The 23,132-nt window shown below is 40.6% G+C and overlaps 1 protein-coding gene across 1 annotated transcript in view; it reads left to right on the top strand.

Annotated features, from left to right (window-relative positions):
• Positions 1 to 2,208, top strand: part of LOC139396507 (actin-related protein 3-like) — a 33,827-nt gene extending 31,619 nt beyond the window's left edge. The window contains exons 11-12 of the mRNA XM_071143524.1: positions 177 to 260; positions 1,098 to 2,208. Of these exons, the coding sequence (XP_070999625.1) occupies positions 177 to 260; positions 1,098 to 1,193 (180 nt within the window). The 3' untranslated portion in view covers positions 1,194 to 2,208. The remainder of the gene's footprint in view (positions 1 to 176; positions 261 to 1,097) is intronic.
• Positions 2,209 to 23,132: the final 20,924 nt, after the last annotated feature.

A 23,132-nucleotide genomic window follows, 5' to 3' on the forward strand; every position in this document is an offset into this window, starting at 1 on the left:
TACTAGAGTTGTCTCTTTAGCCTAATAATAGTGGTCCCCACGAGCTGCTCCTGTTCTTTTTCCTGTTTTTTTTTCTCTTCGTTGTAACCAGCTACAGTTTTGGCAGAGCATTAGGTTAATGTAGGAGGTGAGAAATGTAAGATCTTTATTTGTGTTGTTTGCTTTTGCCCTCTCAGCCCAAACCAATCGATGTGCAAGTCATCACTCATCATATGCAGAGATATGCAGTGTGGTTCGGAGGATCCATGTTAGCCTCAACTGTAAGTTTCACAAATCCGTTGCGCCGTTCCGTAGGGAGAAACGGTACTAAAACTAAAATTGTGGAAATTAGTATTAGTTGTCCTATGGCACACATTTCCTGTTATAAGGAAACCTCTTACTTGGCACATAGTAAAGCAACTTAATGATTGGAAATGTAATTCAGAAAATGTTATTTTATATGCCATCTGCAAGACTTGCCTACCTAAAAATGTAGTAGTGCTGAAAGGTTACTGTCAGCACTTTAGCTGAATTTCAGTGATTTGCATTGTCAGCATGCTTAAGGGCATGCTATCTTCCAGTTTCCCTGTAACTCAGTTGAAATGCAAAAGTTTGTTTTATTTTTTAAATAAAGTCCTTATTTTAATTGAATATGGAAAGGAAACGCCCATAATGTACTGGGGAGCATCCTTTGACAATGTTTCGGTAGGTTACAACATTGCATGACTCATGATGAGCCAACCGATTGGCACTTTTTTTTAGAACAGGAACTCTGGGACTGTATGATGTGCCTGTGAAGTGGGTTGTCATCAGCGTGAGATTATACAGCACAGCATTACAGACTTTTAGTCTTAGGTTGTCCAGGGCATCATTTATTTGTTTCTGTTTTATGAAATGTCCTTTTTTGGTTTGTATGGTTGAGATGCGCATCTGAAACATGTTTTTAAGATGAAAAAAGGAGGGAACCTCTGTGTCGAGTTCCAGGTGCTGGTTTTGACAGGAACAACTAGTATTCTAAAACAAGCGTCAAAACCGCACACAAAGGTTGTTTATGTTTTCATTTGTTTGTCTTTTATTCAAATATGCCAAATATCAACACATTGCTTTCTCTTTTCTAGCCTGAGTTCTACCAGGTATGCCACACCAAAAAGGACTATGAGGAGATTGGCCCTAGCATCTGTCGCCACAACCCCGTGTTCGGAGTCATGTCTTAACTGTGGCCCTCCAACATCCTAATGGTTAGACCGGGTGGGGTCGGTAGGGTTGGGTTGGGTTGGGAGGGGAGACAGTGGGTCAGGGGTGGTGAGTTTGTGCTTTTTGATTGCTTGTTCACTCTGGATGTACAGAACGAGAGGCGATACAGAGTTTTTTGTTTTTTTTTGTTTTTTTTATGAGAAAAAAAGAAACAGTCCGGCTGGAAAATGTATTGTGAATGTTCCTTTTTTTGTTTTGTTTTTGTTTTCCAAAATGAGGGAAATATGGTTTCTAAACCAAAACAATAAAAGATCATTTCCGGATCTGTCAAGCAACATGCAGAAAGCTAAACGATGATGGTAAGGATGGTGGTGGTTGATGTAATGATGATGACAACAACATTGATGATAATAAAATCAGAAGTCATAAAACATTATTTATGTTTAAAGAACTTGAGTCCGAGCGATATCTGACGACTCGAAGATATCGTTGATCATGCCAAGGTTATAGAACATATTAATGTCGTCTTTATGTTCCATTTAATTTTTCTGCTTCAAATGCACTTCACTTTGTGTATCACAGCAAGAGCTTGTTTATATTTCGTAAAGGTTTTTTATATGTAAAACTTGGGAAATTGGGGAAGGTTTTTATTGCATACCAGTATCAGCAAGTGACTGTTTTAACCCACAATGCAGCTTTGATACGCAGTATTTTCTTAAGTTAGAAAACTGAAATGTTTCTCCCTCATCATTCCCCCATTGTCTGTCCTTGCTATTCTCCCTTTAATTCTACATTAACATGCCTTCGCTTTCACTTTCGACCATGCCAGATTTCCCTCTTCTATGTCTTAGCAAAATAAAATAAAACGATTCATGAAATAATAACAATGAAATTGAAAGAGCGTGACTGTCGGACCAGTATTGTTAGCCTAGATTTGTTTTCAAATTAAATACCAAATTATTTTAAAAAAAAAGATGGGATTTGTTTATTTAATGCCTCACAACATTCCAATAAAGGCTCAGATTTGTTTCTTAAGTGGGCTATCGTTTTTTTTTCATGATTAGCATTTTTATTGAGATTTCAAACAGAAATTTAACAGCACGGGCCGCAAACGCAGTCAACACCCCACAGTGTCATAAAGATCTCTAGCCTATGTTGAACAAAAAGTGAAAAGACTAGAATATATCAATTTTTGACTGGGTTCTTGTTTGCTGCGTCTCAAATTTCGTCCAGTGCGATGTCACTGGACATCTAGCATATATCTTAAGATCTTAAGATATTTTTATATAGTTGATGGAAATCGATGCTTTGTTTTAGTGTGGGATGTGACTGACATGCAAAACAAAGTCTTTACACTTTTGTAGTTTTACCCATAAGTCAATCTTTTCATTGGAGCCATTGAGTTGTCATTTGCGAGGGATCCTTGAGAAATGTCACATTAGCATGTATTGCCCTGTCCCATTCTGTCTTGCGGTCTGAGCTCTAAGCACTGCCAAATGTGTGACATGTTGCTGAGTACAAAACACTTTGGGTTTGTCACTGGCATGAAGTCTCACAGGTCGAGTGCAAAATGATCTAGGGAAATGCGCTGCCACACCCTCGCACCCCGGAAATGTTTTATAACATGCATTGAGAGACTGCAAGACCAGGAGAATGGGATAAGGCTTATGTCTCCATCAAGAATACTCCATCAGGAAGTGATATCAAACAGAGAACAGGTGGTGATGCCAGCATTAGGCCATGGCCACATTGGGATTTCGTGTTGAAGAATTTGAGGGAGCCCATGTTTTTTTCTAATGGGAGTCATCCGTTGCCGGACAACCAAGATTATTGTCTGAAGATGAAGAAACCCACAAACGATTCGTCTTTTCGTGCGAACTTGTCAGAAGAAAGTAGAGATGAGTTGTACTTTTGAATATACAATTTAATCTGTGTTCATTAATCTCGGTGTGGCTGTGGCCTTAGGCCAGAGACACACTGAGATGCATGAGCACTTAGTTGAAGTCGGAAGTTTACATACACCTAGGTTGGAGTCATTAAAATTCGCTTTTCAACCACTTCACAAATTTCTTGTTAACAAACTATAATTTTGGCAAGTCGGTTAGGACATTACTTTGTGCATGACACAAGTAATTTTTCCAGCAATTGTTTACAGACTTTATTTCAAGATTATTTCACTTCTAATTCACTGTATCACAATTCCAGTGGGTCAGAAGTGTACATACACTACTTTGACTGTGCCTTTAAACAACTTGGAAAATTACAGAAAATGTTATGGCTTTAGTAGCTTCTGATTGGCTAATTGACATCATTTGATTCAATTGGACGTGTACCTTTGGATGTATTTCAAGGCCTACCTTCCAATTCAGTGCCTCTTTGCTTGACATCATGAGAAAATCAAAAGAAATCAGCCAAGACCTCAGAAACAAAATTGTAGACATCCACAAATCTGGTTCATCCTTGGGAGCAATTTCCAAATGCCTGAAGGTACCACGTTAATCTGTACAAACAATAGTATGCAAGTATAAAGACCATGGGCCCACGCATCCGCCATACCACTCCGGAAGGAGATGCGTTCTGTCTCCTAAAGATGAACATACTTTGGTGCGAAAAGTGCAAATCAATCCCAGAACAACAGCAAAGGACCTTGTGAAGCTGCTGGATGAAACAAGGACAAAATGATCTATATCCACAGTAAAACGAGTCCTATATCGACATAACCTGAAAGGCCGCTCAGCAAGGAAGAAGCCACTGCTCCAAAACCACCATTAAAAAAAGCCAGAATACGGTTTGCAACTGCACATGGGGACAAAGATCGTACTTTTTGGAGAAAAGTGAAGCACAGGGGTGGCATCATCATGTTGTGGGGGTGCTTTGCTGCAGGAGGGACTGGTGCACTTCACAAAATACATGGCATCATGAGAAAAGTAAAATTATGTGGATACGTTGAAGCAACATCTCAAGACATCACTCAGGAAGTTGAAGCTTGGTCGCAAATGGGTCTTCCAAATGGACAACCACCCCAAGCATACTACCAAAGTTGTGGCAAAATGGCTTAAGAACAACAAAGTCAAGGTAATGGAGTGGCCATCACAAAGCCCTGACCTCAATCCCATAGAAAATGTGTGGGCAGAGCTGAAAAAGTGTGTGCGAGGAAGGAGGCCTACAAACCTGGCTCAGTTACACCAGCTCTGTCAGGAGGAATGGGCCCAAATTCACCCAACTTATTGTGGGAAGCTTGTGGAAGGCTACCCGAAACGTCTGACCCACTGGGAATGTGATGAAATACATACAAGCTGACATAAATCATTCTCTCTACTATTATTCTGACATGTCACATTCTTAAAATAATGTGGTGATCTTAACTGACCTAAGACAGGGAATTTGCACTACGATTAAATGTCAAGACTTGTGAAAAACTGAGTTTAAATGTGTATGTAAACGTCCAACTTCAACTGTATATGAGGTACATCATTGTCATTTTTTTCTGTCAAAAGTACAACTCCAGCCAACTATTTTCTTCCGAGTTGCATCAGCTTAAAAAAGGAACTGTTTGTGCTATTTTTGTCGGACGTTCATCTCCGTTGAATTCCATTTTTTGCTGACTGCTTGAGGAAAACTTTTTTCTACGTGTGGGCTATTTCTGTCCGTCAAGAGAATCAAAGCCACCATAAACTATCAGTGTCTGTGTGTACGTGAATGCATAGCCCTTTTGGCGAAAGACAATATGGAACCGGACCACTTACACGCAAGTGGACTGGAGGCTGGAGGAGATTGGAGACCGCAGGGTTCTTTTGGTGATGTCCACTCAGAGCAAATACGAGTGCCTAATTAGTCACTTAGGCAAGGTAGTTGGTCTTGATCTCCACTTATTTTGCTTGTCTAAGGGGAAAAGACTTGGTGCGCCACTTGGTGTTAAAAAAAGATTCTGCTCTAATGTAAGATACCTTCGACACTGGCAAATTACACCACAATTCAAAGTAGAAACTCACTGTCAGCTCTCACGCATTAGTCCTGAAAACCAAATCAGAGCTAACTTGAGCATGAGCCTGTTCTTCACCAATGAAAATGGTTTGGAAAGGAAATCATTGCTGTTCAAGAGACCCATAACTGGTTGTAGTAATTACAAAGAAAAGGATGAAGGGAAGGCAGGATTTCGGTAGCACTTTACATAAACCTATTCATTCCTAGCTGTAATATAAAGCGTTACCAGAATTTCCTTGGCTATCTCACTCCAAGTCTTGCTCACCAACCATACACACCTGGAAACCTGGCAAGGGAGACTGAAACTACCCCAAAGGGCAAGGTTTCAGGATATTTCTAGGTTTTAGCGTTAGTGTAACGGCCCCAATTACACCTGTGAAAGGCTCGTAAGTGCTTCAGTTTCACTTGGTCGGCACCTAGGTCCTCATCAGCCAATGAATTTAGAAAAATAAACATGAGCATTCGGATTCCCCCAACACTGTAGCAGGACAAATAGAGAGTGAGCTGGGAAACGATAGCCTCATTTATATGGAGAAGAGGTTTCTTCTTTGAGCACAGGTAATAGGTTCCTGCTAGAAAAAAAGGAACCTACCTATTCAAACAGCCTTATTTCGCAAACAGAAAATCAATTTCGGTGACCGGCACTTAAATGGGCAATTTTCATATGGTATTGTTTTGTGCGAGCTGGGACAAAGCAAGGCTCTGATGTATACATTAACTGTGACAGAAGGAACAGATGAGTTTTGTTGACAAAGGAGAAATTATGTGTGGGGTAGGAAATTAGAAAGTGTTATATGGGAAATGTTATTTTGGTGTTGGTTTGTAGTATAGTGTGTCTTTAATATAATTAATATGAAACAACTTTATGTATGTGATTGATTGTATACACTGTATCCCGAAAAGTAAGTTCAAACCAACTATTATTTCAAACAGAACAATCAAAACATTCCCATTGTTGATGCAGGTTCAACCAATTTAGGTTCGGCGTCAACAAATCTGACCCTAGGCCTATCCCCTAACAAAACACCAATAATTGCACCCATTTCATTCCACTGCATACTTTTGCGTGCAGTGTCTTGTTTTGTGATGTGCAAATATGGGTTCAACTAAAGTTACACTGACAAATTAGCTGAATATTACAACAATGTGAAAATAGCTTTTGAACGATAGTATGTATCCTAAAGTACATTATCACTCTGGGTCTAAAATGCACGGCACTCTCTCTTCAGACAGAAAGTGTATCGTTCCGCCTAGGTAAAATTGTTTTTCATTATCACAGTGAAAAACCCATGCATGAGTTCTATAAGCCTGTAAGCACTATGAGAAGGACTTCCGTTTACCCTGGCACATTTGCCTGAATACGCACACTGAGTGAGGACAGGAAATAAGTGGCTTCGCAGGTCTTGAGTCCACACAACATCTTCTGCGTATGACAGAGTGGGGAGCAGGTTCAGAGACAGAGCCCTGGAGCCCAGATCAAAGCCCATGTCTGATATAATGGGCAATCAGCGTCCAGGAAAGGTTTGTGGGTAGGTTAAATACCAATGTGTCACACAAGGCAGATCGATTGGACACAGCATTTCCATTGGAAGGGACTTGAATAGCCGCCGCTCCCTCGGCGTCACACATCCAATGTCCGATGTCATTTGATGGCTAATGACATATAGACCCGGGTGATTGCAGGTCCTTGTGCGTTCATAACTGAAAACCAGGAGAGCAATACAGGGTCCATCTACTGTGATGGGCCGGAAATCAGATGCCTCCTCACTTGAACGATTGTCAATCATATGGAGAGGGTCGAAAGGCTTCCTGGAAGATGACCACAGTAATAACAAACATCAAGGTGGAAACGATTCACTGTCTCCATTTTGGTGGACCCACTGTTCCATCCAGACACACTTAAGTAGTCACCTGTCTGAACTTGATGGAGTGAGTGTGTGTGTGTGTGTATGTGGACCATAAGTCCCCATAAGCATAGTAAACCAACAAAAATTGGGGACATTTTATTAGTCCCCACGAGGTCAAATGCTATTTCTAGGGGGTTTAAAGTTTGAATTAGTGTTAGGGTTTTTCAATTACGCTAAGGGTTAGAAGCTAGGATTAGTTTTAGGGTTAGAGTTAGGAGCTAGGGTTAGGTTTAGGGTTATGTTTTTTGTTAAGTTTAGGGTTAGGGTAAGGTGAAGGGTAAGAGTACGGGTTAGGTTTAGGATTAGGGGTAGGGAAAATAGGATTTTGAATGGGACTGAATTGTGTGTCCCCACAAGGTTAGCTGTACAAGACTCTGTGTGTGTGTGTGTGTTCGTGTGCGTGCGTGCGTCTGTGGGTTGTCCATTCACCAGAAAGCTATACATTTGGAGTCCACACCTACCCTTGGCTGGTTTCACCAAAGGGAGTTTTCATCTCTAATTTAATGCAGGAAAAAAGTCAAACGCAGAAAAGCAGAGAGGGTTATTTTTCAGCACCTTAGTGCTAATTGAACTATTTCCCAATTTCCCTGAGCCCAAAGGGCACAGCACCAACACATAACACAAAGGAAAACAAATGGGTCCCTTCAGAGAACAAACACCCTAAATCCTGCTCTCTGCATAATGTTCTTTAAAGGTTCTTTAAATGTATTTGTACCATTTAAGAATAAAAAGTTATCATGTTCATGTTTATGTTGTTATATTGCGATATGCAATATTGTGCTATAACAATCCACATTTCAATCAATAAAATGTATGTACCTTTGGATGTAAATGGTAGGACTACATGATCAACCAATAATATTAAGTTATACTCAAGTTGAAATTTTAACCAATACACTTACTGTATACTCAGTTAACCAATCTTACGTATGCTGCAATTCAAAGTTTAGCTGCAATGTGTGGAATTCAAAATAACCTCAATAGATATGTGATGTATTGGAACAGAAGGCTCATTTGGATATTGACAGCAACTATCCCCACAACGTGCAGAAATGCTCTACTTGAGAAACTAAACTTCAAACCAGATATTAGCTCAAAAATGAGAACTCCACTGTGCTTCACTCTAGCCTGATCTAAGTCTATATTTTCATTCTCCCCAGGTGAAATAAACATGTCATAACGATTACAGGAGAAAAGGAGGAGGAAGGATGAAGGAAGCGGGATGTCAATGTTGTCGGGTGGGTTTTTATCGGACGGACAGAGGCTGGACCCTGCAGAGTCAGGATAGATCGAAGAGCCTGGGGAGAAAGAGGAGAGATAAAAAGAGGCTGAAGTCTGAGGGTTGAATAGAAGTGGCTGGGATCGCATCCAGAAGGAGATATCAGGGAGACAGAAGAGATGTCGGGGGTGATAGGAGTCTGAGGAGAGGAGGAAGAGAAGGACAGAGGAGAAAGTGATTGGCCCATCCTCTGGATAAGAGCTAACGGGAAAGACAGGGGGATGGAACGAGGGAGCGCTCCAAGCACAGCTTCTTATTTACCTCCTTGTTTTTATGTTGCTTTCATGTTTTCAGGGCTCATTATTTCCACTTAAGACGTATTAGGTCATATGGGTTATAACTATGAGGCGTTTCACGATGAGAAATACCTACACGTTGCATTTTCTACAGCCTCTCTAATGTCTTATGTCTTATGACTTATGACTTATGACAGGAAGGGAGATATCATGTAAATTTAACCATAATTCATGAAGTGTATATTCAAATAATGTTGATAATTTCAGACATGTTTTGCATCATACACCTTATGGGCTGAATACCTAAGCTAACCCTTGGTGGAGATCTGTATGAGGACATTCATAGATTTAGCTGAGGATCGGGGGTGGGAGAGAAGTCATTTTTGAATAACTGCAGGAGCTACGGTACTGCTCCTTGCAGTTGGTAAACATACTTTAATTGAGACGTGCGAGAAACAGATGGCAGTGTTGACCTCAGTGTGCCATTCCAAATGCACATATCTTCTAAGCTGTGGGCATTATCCGATGACAGGGTCATTTAGATTAGGCTGACTCTTATCTTCTCCGTGCCAAACTACCTTCCATTGTAAATGCTTAAAAACCTCTTAATACGTATCCGGCCCTTTAAAAGAAAAATTAGCCGAAAATGACATACCCAAATCTAACTTCTTGTAGCTCAGGACCTGAAGCAAGGATATGCATATTCTTCATACCATTTGAAAGGAAACACTTTGAAGTTTGTGGAAATGTTAAATTAATGTAGCAGAATATAACACATTAGATCTGGTAAAAGATAATACAAAGGAAAAAAACTATTTTTTTTGTCTGTTTTCTTGTACCATCATCTTTGAAATGCAAGAGAAAGGCCATAATGTTAAATCACAGTAGCCTATGTTAGCTCAACCGTCCCGCGGGGGACCCACCGATCCTGTAGAGGTTTAATTAATGAATCCAGTCGTATTGTTTTTTTTTTAAAGGATTGCATGTAAATCCATTCCTATTAAATCTAGGTATTGTTCTGGCATCGCAAGCAAAAATATTCTAGGCACAGTGTCCCACTGTCACCAAAGAACAAGTATACATCTGGTACACAAAGACACTTCTGTATTTCACAGAAATCTCATGACATCAAATCTTCTTTGTGAATAAAGACACATAATACTTCAGGGACAATTTTTTTTTGATGATTCTGTAAAATAATTATTTCTACAGGACACACCTGGCAAACAAATCGATAGCTTCGAGTAAATGGCACGGCCCAAAAGTTTGAGTGAAAGTCCAATCACTGTACTGTCTGTGCAGACCAAACACCAGATACCTGTCAAAATGATTTGTTATTCAAGGCTACTGTCTGCCAGATCAATGTGTCACAACAACAAGGAAACCCTTTGAGCCAGATGGCAGGTATGGCAGATGTGGTAAATAGTCCCGTATCTGACCTCCAACGCTCCTTTGAGGATGACTCCTGGATAATAGGGTGTGATTCGTGGGCTGTTGGTGCTGTCAGAGAGACTGTGGGAGCAGAGACAGGTTTGGAGGTGGCTATACAGGGTTCTGTGGATGGCAGTGTCAAGGTGCAGGTGTTGTAGGTATTGTTAAAGATGTGTCACCGGTTCAGAGAAGCCACGTGACGAGACACAGGAGGACAGGAGCATAGAGTACTGAGCTTTGAAGCTTACTGTTAGGGGTGTGGACGAGGGATGCAGAAAGCATCATATACTTCAGTCTTTCCATGTACAAAATCCCACCGTATGTATAATTCAACAAAGACACTACATGTGGTGGGTTGGGGTGGTTGCGAAGTCTGCTCGGAGTGAAAACATTTTTGTATTTGGACCGGAGGCACCTGTATTTACTTATGCAGTGGTGGCAAGCTATTAACATTTTTTGTTTTGTTGAAATATGCATTTAGGTCTATTTTTAACCCACCTGTAGGCTAGAATTGCAGTCTATAATGTCAATTTGAGTGTAGCTACAGTCATAGCTTGGTTGACAGATTGGCATCCAAATGGTTCAGATGTCATGTTAGCCTCACAGCACCGTAAGGCTTTAGTCCATTCTATATTGAGTGAATTTAAACGCTTTTTAAATGCATTGCACTAAAACGGTAACATTCCCAAGTTGCACCAACCATTAGCCAGTATGTCAATATAGAAAGAATAGAGAAAGCACAGCTTAACATTAGTCAATGGCTATTTTTTGCCATAATTCTCTGGGTGCCAATATCCTTCACAGCACTGTTCATTGGCTCTCCGACTGACGATTATGGGGGATGTGAAGTACTGGAAATGTTTTTGAGGAATTCTCTCAGATCTTTTTTTCAACCAGTCTGAAATACTTTTTAACTTTCAGTGTGGCAATGGGAAAGTATTAGAATTAAAGTTTGTGAAAGAAACCGCAAACTTTATATTATGTTGCCCATCCACGCTTCGCTGTTTTTATCCCACATCATTGTGAAAGGAACACAACTGTGATCTGCAGTGGCTGAGTGCATCTCTGAGAAAATAGCATTAGCTCTGCACGTTGGCTGGTCTGTCGGCATCAGATAGCTTGATGCAGCTTTTAAAAGCCTGGATGCACTTTATCAGACTGAAGACCTTCAAGAAAGTTTGGGTGAAGCTTTCTCAAGGATACATCCTGGACCTTGGTCTTTAGTGTGTAATGTGTGGTGATGATGACTATACTGTCGATTTTCAGGGGTGTAGGGTGAAGTTTCCCCTAAACGCTGATCTTGGGTCAGTTTAGCATTTCCCCCCACTAACAGTTAAAGAGGCAAACAGCAGTTGCTGTATACATTTTTGGACATAGAAATGAATTAAATATACCCATTGATTATTGAAGAATATAACTTATAAATTCCTAATGAGCTTAGTTCAACTGTCGTACCCCATCAGAATGCAAAATATACAATGTCTTCATATCCATTCATACTTCATGACCTGTTCCACATTTTGGTGTGTTGAATTCAAAATTGATTAAAGAGATTTTTTCTCTCTCACCGATCAACACACAATACCCCAGAATGACAAAGTGAAAACATGTTTTTTGACATTTTTGCAAATGTACTGAAAATGAAATACAGAAATACCTCATTTACAAACTGTAAGTATTCAACACCCCTGAGTCAATACTTGGTAGAATCAACTTTGTCAGTGATTGCAGCTGTGAGTATTTCTGAGTAAGTCTTCAAGAGCTTTCCACACCTGGATTGTGTAACATTTTTCCATTATTCTTGGTTGTGGATCATTGCTTGACAGCCATTTTCATATCTTGCCATAGATTTTCAAACAGATTTAAGTCAGAAACATTCACTGTCTTCCTTGTAAGCAACTCCAGTTGCATTGTGTTTTAGGTTGTTGTCCTGCAGAAAGGTGAATTCCTCTCCCAGTGTCTGATGGAAAGCAGATTGAACCTGTTTTCCTTTAGGATTTTGCCTGTGCTTAGCTCCATTCCATACTTTTCTTTATTGTGAAAAACTCCACAGTCCTTAACGATACCAAATACAGGTGTGCCAAGCTTGTAGAATCATACCCAAAAATACTCATGGCTGTAATGGCTGCCAAAGGTGCTTCAACAAATTACTGAGTAAAGGGTCTGGATACTTATGTAAATGAAATATTTCAATTTGCAAAACTTTCTTACAAACCTGTTTTTGCTTTGTCATTATTGGGTATTGTGTGTTGATTGATGAGTGAATTTTTATTTTTTTAATACATTTTAGAATAAGGCTGTACCGTAACAAAATGTGGAAAAATCATGATGTCTGAATACTTTCCAAAGGCACTGTATGTCTACGTATCTCTGAACACCATCCAGTTTTGATTTCTACCTGTCATATATTTTTTAATTGTGCTGTAATGTTTCACAAAAGTTCTGAACCTTTCTATTCTCATAGTTTCTACAGATTGTATATTATAGAGTATTATTATTAGTATTAAAGAGTATTATTATATTATTGTTCGATTGATTATAACTTTTCAAATCACCCAGCAGTGCTATTTGCAGAGTTAGCTCCAGGTAAATGTTGATATTATTCAATTATTCCTGAACCTACGACAAAAACAAGCTACATATGGGCAGTACCAAAACAAGTGATCTTATGATTCTGTCTCTTCCCAGCAAAATCTGCAGAGCTGGGATGGTTGTATCCCCCATATATATATAACATTCTATTGGTTGCAAAAATGCCAAGTTTTGAATCCAGCGTAGTTTTGTGTTTCAGTTCAGAAACCATGTGCCATAGTATAGGTACATCGAACCTTGCAACCTTTAAGGCACAGATGCACATTTTTTGGTCCTTAAATGAAACTGCTATACTTTATTATTTATCACATTTTCCTTAATTCAGTTTTGGTCTTTAATGCAGGGCCGACAGACAAGTTCCTTTCTTTCTCCCCCTTCCACTTGCCTCTTTGATTTTGGCGGAAATGCTTCAATTAGTTGGTTGTAATTTTGGATAGAGCAGACATTTCCATATATTTTTGTTAGCTGCATGTGTGACATAACTCCACCAGTCCTATTTATGAGATAATTTACAAAGATTATACAGTTTTTTTTATTTCCAAAAATAATGATGATCAATTAGTATATTTGCGTCTAACCGTAACATTCGTTGTAATATTTGTTCTGTCTTTTCTGGTTGATTAAACTGAAATTCCAACAAGTTATTTTTTTTCAAATAGCAATATTTTGGAGATTATTTCCCTTTAGGTTAGTAAATTAGGTTAGTATTGTGGAGTGACTACAACGTTGTTGATCCATCCTCAGTTTTCTCCTATCACAGCCATTAAACTTTGTAACTGTTTTAAAGTCACCATTGGCCTCTTGATGAAATCCCTGAGCGGTTTCCTTCCTCTCTGTCAACTGAGTTAGGAAGGACTTCCGTAGCTTTATAGTACTGGGTGTATTGATACAACATCCAAAGTTTAAATAACAACTTCACAATTTTTTTAATTTATCAACTGTACCAATAGGTGCCCTTCACTGCTCGACTGAGGGACCTTACAGATTGTATGTGTGGGGTACAGAGTTGAGGTAGTCATTAAAAAACCACGTTAAACACTATTATTGCACAGAGTGAGTCCATGCAACTTATTCTGTGACTTGTTAAGCACACTTTTACTCATTAACTTATTAAGGCGTTGCCATAATACAGGAGTTGAATACTTATTGACTTAAGACATTTACATTTAAAAACAAAACATAATGGGGTATTGTTTGTAGACCATTGACAAAACAATCTACATTTAATTCATTTTACATTCAGGCTGTAACACAACAACATTTGTTGTTGTTGTGTGTAATGGAAGAAGGCCGCCAGAAACGCGTTGTCACTGAAAAAATATACTGTAGGCTGAAACTGTGATAAAGCCGGTTAAAACAATGTAAGTGTATTTTTTGCTTTGTGAAATCATTTTGATGTGATATGAAAGTAAAGGGCTTTATGTTTTCTAGAACCATATCGTAATTTTTAAACAATTTACTTTTAGATGTAGTATTTGGCTGTTTTGGCTGCCAGAGCCAGTTTACTTCTGAACATAACATAAGATCCTTGGACGGTGGGCTCATTAAGAGTACATCGTGGGCTAACACCAGGCATTCTTGTGAGTAAACTGAAATTCAATTGGGTTTGCTATAAATTCTGGAGCTAGCAAGGTTTTTTTTTCATGTAGAAGTACACTCGTGTTTTATGTTGAAAAGGTTGTTAAAGAACGGTGTCCTTGCAGTGTCTCTCTCACCTTCAACACATTCAGATTGATGTCGTAATTTCCGGAGCATCTAAAAGCATTTATTTGTCAGATGCCTTGCTGTTTAGGTTGCACATAGTGCCGTGTAAACTCATTAACACCTCTGTTGCACACTCACCCCTGAACCATAAATCAGACTATGCATTTATAAAACCTTTATAGTTCATGGCACTGCCATTTCTAGCCTGTATACAATAACTGGAAATGACTGTCAAGGGAAATACTTTGTATCCAATCACTTATACTCTACTTCTACATTTTAAAGAGACACTCCACTCGTTCCAGAAGTAAACAAATCATGTTATTATTGTTGCAACAACATGATTGAGGCTTGTTTTTAAAAAGTTGGTCTTCGGGAAGATTAGCCGCACATGTATGAGCTGGGGTCTGACTGAGGAAGAGGCACTGGTAGTCATCAAGATGATTGAGACGCATGCCTTAACCAACATGCGTCTCAATAGCAGGCTAACGATACAGTGCCTTGCGAAAGTATTCGGCCCCCTTGAACTTTGCGACCTTTTGCCACATTTCAGGCTTCAAACATAAAGATATAAAACTGTATTTTTTTGTGAAGAATCAACAACAAGTGGGACACAATCATGAAGTGGAACGACATTTATTGGATATTTCAAACTTTTTTAACAAATCAAAAACTGAAAAATTGGGCGTGCAAAATTATTCAGCCCCTTTACTTTCAGTGCAGCAAACTCTCTCCAGAAGTTCAGTGAGGATCTCTGAATGATCCAATGTTGACCTAAATGACTAATGATGATAAATACAATCCACCAGTGTGTAGTCAAGTCTCCGTATAAATGCACCTGCACTGTGATAGTCTCAGAGGTCCGTTAAAAGCGCAGAGAGCATCATAAAGAACAAGGAACACACCAGGCTGGTCCGAGATACTGTTGTGAAGAAGTTTAAAGCCGGATTAGGATACAAAAAGATTTCCCAAGCTTTAAACATCCCAAGGAGCACTGTGCAAGCGATAATATTGAAATGGAAGGAGTATCAGACCACTGCAAATCTACCAAGACCTGGCCGTCCCTCTAAACTTTCAGCTCATACAAGGAGAAGACTGATCAGAGATGCAGCCAAGAGGCCCATGATCACTCTGGATGAACTGCAGAGATCTACAGCTGAGGTGGGAGACTCTGTCCATAGGACAACAATCAGTCAGTCGTATATCGCACAAATCTGGCCTTTATGGAAGAGTGGCAAGAAGAAAGCCATTTCTTAAAGATATCCATAAAAAGTGTCGTTTAAAGTTTGCCACAAGCCACCTGGGAGACACACCAAACATGTTGAAGAAGGTGCTCTGGTCAGATGAAACGAAAATTGAACTTTTTGGCAACAATGCAAAACGTTATGTTTGGCGTAAAAGCAACACAGCTGAACACACCATCCCCACTGTCAAACATGGTGGTGGCAGCATCATGGTTTGGGCCTGCTTTTCTTCAGCAGTGACAGGGAAGATGGTTAAATTTGATGGGAAGATGGATGGAGCCAAATACAGGACCATTCTGGAAGAAAACCTGATGGAGTCTGCAAAAGACCTGAGACTGGGACGGAGATTTGTCTTCCAACAAGACAATGATCCAAAACATAAAGCAACATCTACAATGGAATGGTTCAAAAGTAAACATATCCAGGTGTTAGAATGGCCAAGTCAAAGTCCAGACCTGAATCCAATCAAGAATCTGTGGAAAGAACTGAAAACTGTAGTTCACAAATGCTCTCCATCCAACCTCACTGAGCTCGAGCTGTTTTGCAAGGAGGAATGGGAAAAAATGTCAGTCTCTCGATGTGCAAAACTGATAGAGACATACCCCAAGCGACTTACAGCTGTAATCGCAGCAAAAGGTGGCGCTACAAAGTATTAACTTAAGGGGGCTGAATAATTTTGTTCGCCCAATTTTTCAGTTTTTGATTTGTTAAAAAAGTTTGAAATATCCAATAAATGTCGTTCCACTTCATGATTGTGTCCCACTTGTTGTTGATTCTTCACAAAAAAATACAGTTTTATATCTTTATGTTTGAAGCCTGAAATGTGGCAAAAGGTCGCAAAGTTCAAGGGGGCCAAATACTTTCGCAAGGCACTGTATCTTATGAATCCTATAATGTATAGTATAGGTATATTAGCCAAGGGCGTAGGAGCTGGGGGGGACATGTCCTCCCCAATGAAAAAAGTTGGTATTTTCTTTGAGGGACACTTATTTTGAACAGGTCACTTATCTGAGTTACTTCTCTGCCCACACTGACTACTGAGTACTGGTCTCTTTCACCCCAGACAATAGCAATCAGTCAATATAATCGAGAACTATCATCAGAAATCACGTGATATGAATCAGACAGTGGGGCGCCACCTGTCCCACTAGTTGGTCGGAAGGTTAAAATCAACATTTCATATCATGATGTAGATGTGCTGTATTGACAATGACACAATAATGCAAGATCATATTTCCAGCATGGCCGACAACCAGACCTCTGCTGCCTGCCATAGGAAGCAAAATGGTCATTAAGAAATAATAAGTGAGCAAAACATTTGCAGCTCATAAATTAATACAATAATTTAAAACATAGATTTAAACGTCACCTCTGAACAAGCTCCTTTCAACTCGTGGCCCAACTGGCTAGTTTGACTGACATTGCTAGCCCGCGGTCGCGTTGCAAGTTGCAGATTCAACACGGGTGCGTTCCAGGTGGACTTCATTGTGTCTGCTTCTTAACTTATGGTTGTGTTATAATGCTTGGATAGTCAAATCAGTTTCCTTGATCTTCTGATTTTGTTTGAGGATAATGTTCTGTACAATGATCTTTACAGGAATCCTTATGATCGTAACAGTTTGATGAGGGCGGATAGCTGTCACCCACTTTCCTTGAAAAACAGTTTGCCCTACAGCTAATTCTGTCTTATCAAAATATAAAAATAAAAAAAATCAGATTGACAGAAATATGGCTGTGACGCAAAGAAAATTCAAGGAGAGGGGGTACAAAAATGGTCAGATTAATACTGCCATTGAGAAAATCCAAAACAATTCGGGACATGACCTCTTTCATGGACAGTCTCACAAATAGAAGCATTCTTTGCATCCTCGCCAACCCCTATTCAATGTGCTCTGAACAAATTAAGGCAATCGTTCACAATTATTGGCACATTCTAAGATCCGATGACTGTATCGGTAATATGAATTACGACCCTTCCTTGGTCGTATTCTCGCGGTGCAGAAATCTCAGAGATCAATTGGGAAATTCAGATTTACCACCCCAAAATACCCCTGCACAACGTCTATTTGCACCTCTACATGATGGAAACTACAAATGTAACTGCTGTGCTCAATGCAATGGCACTTACAATTGTAGATCCTTTAATCACCCCCAAACAGGGAAACAGATCCCAATCAAAAGTGTTATCACGTGCTCCACTAAGGCAGTTATTTATTTTATAACTTTTCCTTGTGGTAAAAATTATGTGGGTAAAACTAAGCGCAAATTAAAAGTACGAATCTCGGAGCATCGTAGCACCATTAGGTGCAAAAACTCGACGTACACAGTTGCCGCCAACTTTTTGGAAGCGAACCATTCGATTTTGTCCCTTAAGTTATATTATTATATTAGTTGTGCGGCATCGAACATGTCACCCTCCCCAACTCACGCCTTGACCAAACTAAAACAGAGACATAAAAAAGGTCAGCAACTCCCCGTGCTTACCGTGGAGTGAGGTGGACCGGGCAGGCACTGTGTTATGCCGTGAGGCACACGGTGTCCCCGGTGCGCGGGCATAGCCCAGTGCGTTACATCGCAGCGCCTCGTATCGGCCGGGCTAGATTGGGCATCAAGCCAGGTGCCATGAAGCCGGCTCAGCGCATCTGGTCTCCAGTGCGTCTCCTCGGGCCGGGGTACATGGCACCAGCCCTACGCACGGTGTCCCCGGTTCGCCAGCACAGCCCAGTGCGGTCTATTCCACCTCACCGCACTGGCCTGGCGACGGGGAGTATCCAGACAGGTAGGGTTGTGCAGGCTCGGTGCATGAGACCTACAGTGCGCCTCCACGGTCCGGTCTATCCCGTGCCTCCTCCACGCACCAGCCCAGTCTCCTTCCTCCAGGTGCTCCCGTCTGTCCTGAGCTGCCAGAGTCGCCTGTCTGTCCTGAGCTGCCAGAGTCGCCCGTCTGTCCTGAGCTGCCAGAGTCGCCCGTCTGTCCTGAGCTGCCAGAGTCGCCCGTCTGTCCTGAGCTGCCAGAGTCGCCCGTCTGTGATGAGCTGCCAGAGTCGCCCGTCTGTCCTGAGCTGCCAGCTGCCACCTAAGTGGGCCCAGACTAAGGTGGAGTGGGTCCACGTCCCGCGCCAGAGCCCCCACTGCGGACAGATGCCCACCCAGACCCTGTCCTATGGGTTTAGGTTTTGCGGCCGGAGTCCGCACCTTTGTGGGGGAGTACTGTCACGTAGTTCCTTTTTTTATGTCTCTGTTTTAGTTCGGTCAGGGCGTGAGTTGGGGTGGGCATTCTATGTTTTGTATTCTATGTTTTCTATTTCTGTGTGTTTGGCCGGGTGTGGTTCTCAATCAGAGTCTATCGTTGTCTCTGATTGAGAACCATACTTAGGTAGCCTTTTCCCACCTGTGTTTTGTTGGTAGTTGTTTTCTGTGTCTCTACCAGACAGGACTGTTTTGGTTGTTCTTTTGTTTACTTTGTGTTTCAGTGTTCAGCTTATCGAATAAATCTAACATGGACACTTACCACGCTGCATCTTGGTCCTCTCCTTCCAACAGCCGTTACAGACTGCTGTTTTATTATTTTAATAAAGAATAAAGTAAGAACAACTTATTTAATAACTGTTAGGATGACGTTTAAAACTCAACAACTTTAGATTAGCAGAACACAAATAAATGAGGTTATATTTACTCAATATCATCATATTTGTTAACAGTACTCTAAAACATTAAGTGATAAGAAATCTTATTGACATATGAGTTAGTCCTACTTTTATGATTTGAGTTCTACTGACTGTTAGATATGTTTGAGTAGCCACTACTCAATTTCTTTAATGAGTTAGGCAGTTACTTTTTACAGTGTGTATTGCATGTGCTAACGTCATGCAGGAGAGATGCAGCCATGATACCCACAGATGGACAGGAAAACAGGCAGAGAGAACGAAAGGCCACAAACCAACAGGTAAGATAGTGAGAAGTGCCACTCTTTGCTGATAGAGGTCATAGACTAACGTTCTGTCATAGTGTGAATCAATTTGAATTATCATATACTATATGATATTATGATCTTTGATTAAATGATAGCAGCTTCAATCTAGAGGGTGTATTGCATGTGCTAATTTCATGCAGGAGAGAGGGCAGTCATGATATTTTATTTTTGATAATTCCGTAGAGTGGAAATTGATTCATTTCACTTTGACCGTTCAGGTCTACCTTTAAAACGAGAAATTAGCATTTTAAACCTGTTTTCCAAAAGTTTCTCCTACACCCCTGATATTGGCGTAAAAGTCAAATTTTGTCAGATGGCTTGTATGCGCTGAAAAACAGCTAGCTATTTGTATCTAGAATATTTTTATCCTACTATATTTGCAAATGACTGTTTCAGACAAGAAAATACTTAATCCAAACACACTTTCAGTTTGCATTCTGATGGACATTGTAATATAAAAGATAAAAGCAACATAAATCACACTGAACAACTGGTCTACTGTGAGTTGAACAATTCTGAGCGGGTCTAACAAACTACAACGGATGCCACAATAATAATAAGTCACAGGTCACAATTCATATGTCCAAGCGGGACTCATTTCTTATGCTCTGCATTGAATCTCCTCCTCACGCCCCTTTACCCGAGCCAGATTCCTATCGGCTCAATCTGAATGAACTGTTTTGGGCCGTAGGGATGGATTGAATCCCATCTCGAGGCTGGAGGCAAAGTCTAAGGTGGAGTGATTTGAGAAAGAAGGGAAAATCAATTGCGGTGAGTTGCCAGAGATATAGGCTGTTTATTCTTGGAGAAGGGAAATAAAATAAGTATCTGAGGAGATACAAAACACTCTTATCCCTCTGAGGTAATCAAGTTTTACCCACCTTTCCCTATTCAGGGCCCCTTGAAATGGCCAACTTGCAAGGTCGTGACCCTGAATATTTTTCAGGATTTTACCTTCTCTCAAACATTGTACGCAAGAAGGATTAACATTTCTGAAATACCTCTATTAGGTTCATTTCCATTTTTTTCACATCTGATCTCTCTATTACAGTTGAATAATTTAGAATTGATTTATCCAGTTCGAATAAATCTGTTTTTTAAATATGTTCTAGTTGATGAATAAATAATTAATCACAATTAAATTAATGAAAGAAACAGTGTCAATATCGGTATCAACAAACAAGCTCATAATCATCTATAATACACTAGTAACAACCTAAGGTCCGGATCTCTGTATTAATAACTACATTTATATTTTTTTATAAAACAGTATATTTTGTGCACAATAAAGAAAGTCTATTATGGTTCAACATCTAAATATTGACCCAGCATTTATCAAAGCTCAGAACACTTATATTCTTGATCTGACTTAGTTTTAATCGCACCTGCCTCTTTGCGAATTAGTTGAATCATGAATAGTGGTCTGTTCGTTATGTTCACCTGCGTCCTCTGGATTTATAAAACATTAACCACTCTCTCAAATGGCTAACTCCACCCTCTAGTGGTACAGGCCGAGGGCCTGTTTGAAACTCAGTAGTGAGTGTTACAACCAAGGACAGCCCTCGGCGGACCGATTCTGTGAGCTTGTGTGGCCTACCATTTCACGGCTGAGACGTTGTTGCTCCTAGACATTTCCACTTCACAATAACACCGCTTACAGTTGACCAGGGAAGCTCTAGCAGGGCATACATTTGTCACTGAGTTCTTCAGTACGGTCCATTCTATTTCCAATGTTTTCAATTTTGGGGCGGCAGGGTAGCCTAGTGGTTAGAGCGTTGGACTAGTAACCAGAAGGTTGCAAGTTCAAATCCCTGAGCTGACAAGGTACAAATCTGTCGTTCTGCCCCTGAACAGGCAGTTAACCCACTGTTCCTAGGCCGTCATTGAAAATAAGAATTTGTTCTTAACTGACTTGCCTAGTTAACTAAAGGTAAAAAATTTAATAAAAATACACCTATCAGCAATTCCACTAATATGAAGGGGTGTACACAAATCCTGTTAAACACTACTATTGCACACAGTGAGTCCATGCAACTTATTATGTGACTTGTTAAGCACATTTTACTTCTGAACTTATTTAGGCTTGCCATTTCACTTAATGAAATTTCAGCTTTTTATATTTAATTAATTAGTAAAAAAATGTGTGTAGGTGTCACGTTCGTTATAAGGATCGGACCATGGCGCAGCGTGGTATGCGTGCATTCTTATTTATTTAAAGAATGAACACTGAACAAACTAACAAAATAACAAAACAAAACGTGAAGCTATACAAACCAGTGCTGACAGGCAACTACATATTGACAAGATCCCACAAACACCAAAGGGAAATGGCTACCTAAATTTGATCCCCAATCAGAGACAATGATAAACAGCTGCCTCTGATTGGGAACCATATCAGGCCACCATAGACATACATATCACCTAGACCTACAAAAACCCTAGACATACAAAAAACCCTAGACAATACAAAAACTAGCGTACCCACCCTAGTCATGCCCTGACCTAGTCACGCTGTGTCACTGCTGATCATGGCCGGAGGCCCCGGACTGAGGACAGTCGCTGGAGATCCCGGACTGGGGACCGTCGCCGGAGACCCCGGGCTTGGGGACCTTCGCTGGAGGTTCCGGACTGTGGACGGTCGTTGGAAGTTCCGGACTGTGGACCGTCGTTGGAGGTTCCGGACTGTGGGCCGTCGTTGGAGGTTCTGGACTGTGGCCTGGACTGGGAACTGTCGCCGGAAGCTTTGGACTGGGAATTGTCGCCGGAAGCTCTGGACTGTGGAGGCGCACTGGAGACCTGATGCGTGGTGCCGAAACTGGTGGTACCGGGCTGAAGACACACATCTCAGGGCGAGTGCGGGGAGCACAGGACATACTGGACTGTGGAGGCCTGGTGCGTGGGACCGGTACAGGTGGCACCGCGCTGAAGATACGCACCTCAGGGCAAATGACAGAAAATCTCAATTTAATCAATTTTAAAGTCAGGCAGTAACACCTTTTTTGGGGAAAAAGTCAAGGGGTGTGAATACATTCTGAAGGCACTGTTCTTGACAAATGCTTTTGAATTAAAAGAAAATTGTACCTACACATTGAAGAAGGCTGTGACACCAAAACGTCTGATTACGCTGTCCCTGATGCAGTGAAAATAATTTTTAAAAAGTAATAATAATTAAAGAAGCTTTATGCAAGCTTTATCTTTTTGAGTGCGAAACCATTCCACCTTTTTGTTTTATAGGTTTTTCAGCCCCAGGTAGGGCGGCAGGTAGACGGTTAGTGCGTTGGGCCAGTGACCGAAAGGTTGCTGGTTAGAATACCCTAGCCGACAAGGTGAAAAATCTGTGGATGTGCCCTTAAAGAAGGCACTTAGCTACTATAACTGACCCTGTAAAACAACAAATGTCAGTATAAGAACAATATATGTGGTTTCATTTGCATAGCTATGAGACGTCTGCTGAGAATTCCCTCTCCCATAATAATTTCAGACCAAGCACACGTTCCCTGTAGTTGCGGTAGCGAATTCTGCCTCTCCTACTAAATGTTCATTAGGAACAAGTCTATCTCATGAGCAGATGCTCCTCATGACTGGAGGCTGGACTGACCCGCCTCTGTT

Source organism: Oncorhynchus clarkii, chromosome 3, assembly GCF_045791955.1.
Source record: "Oncorhynchus clarkii lewisi isolate Uvic-CL-2024 chromosome 3, UVic_Ocla_1.0, whole genome shotgun sequence".
In the NCBI taxonomy this organism is placed as follows: domain Eukaryota; kingdom Metazoa; phylum Chordata; class Actinopteri; order Salmoniformes; family Salmonidae; genus Oncorhynchus; species Oncorhynchus clarkii.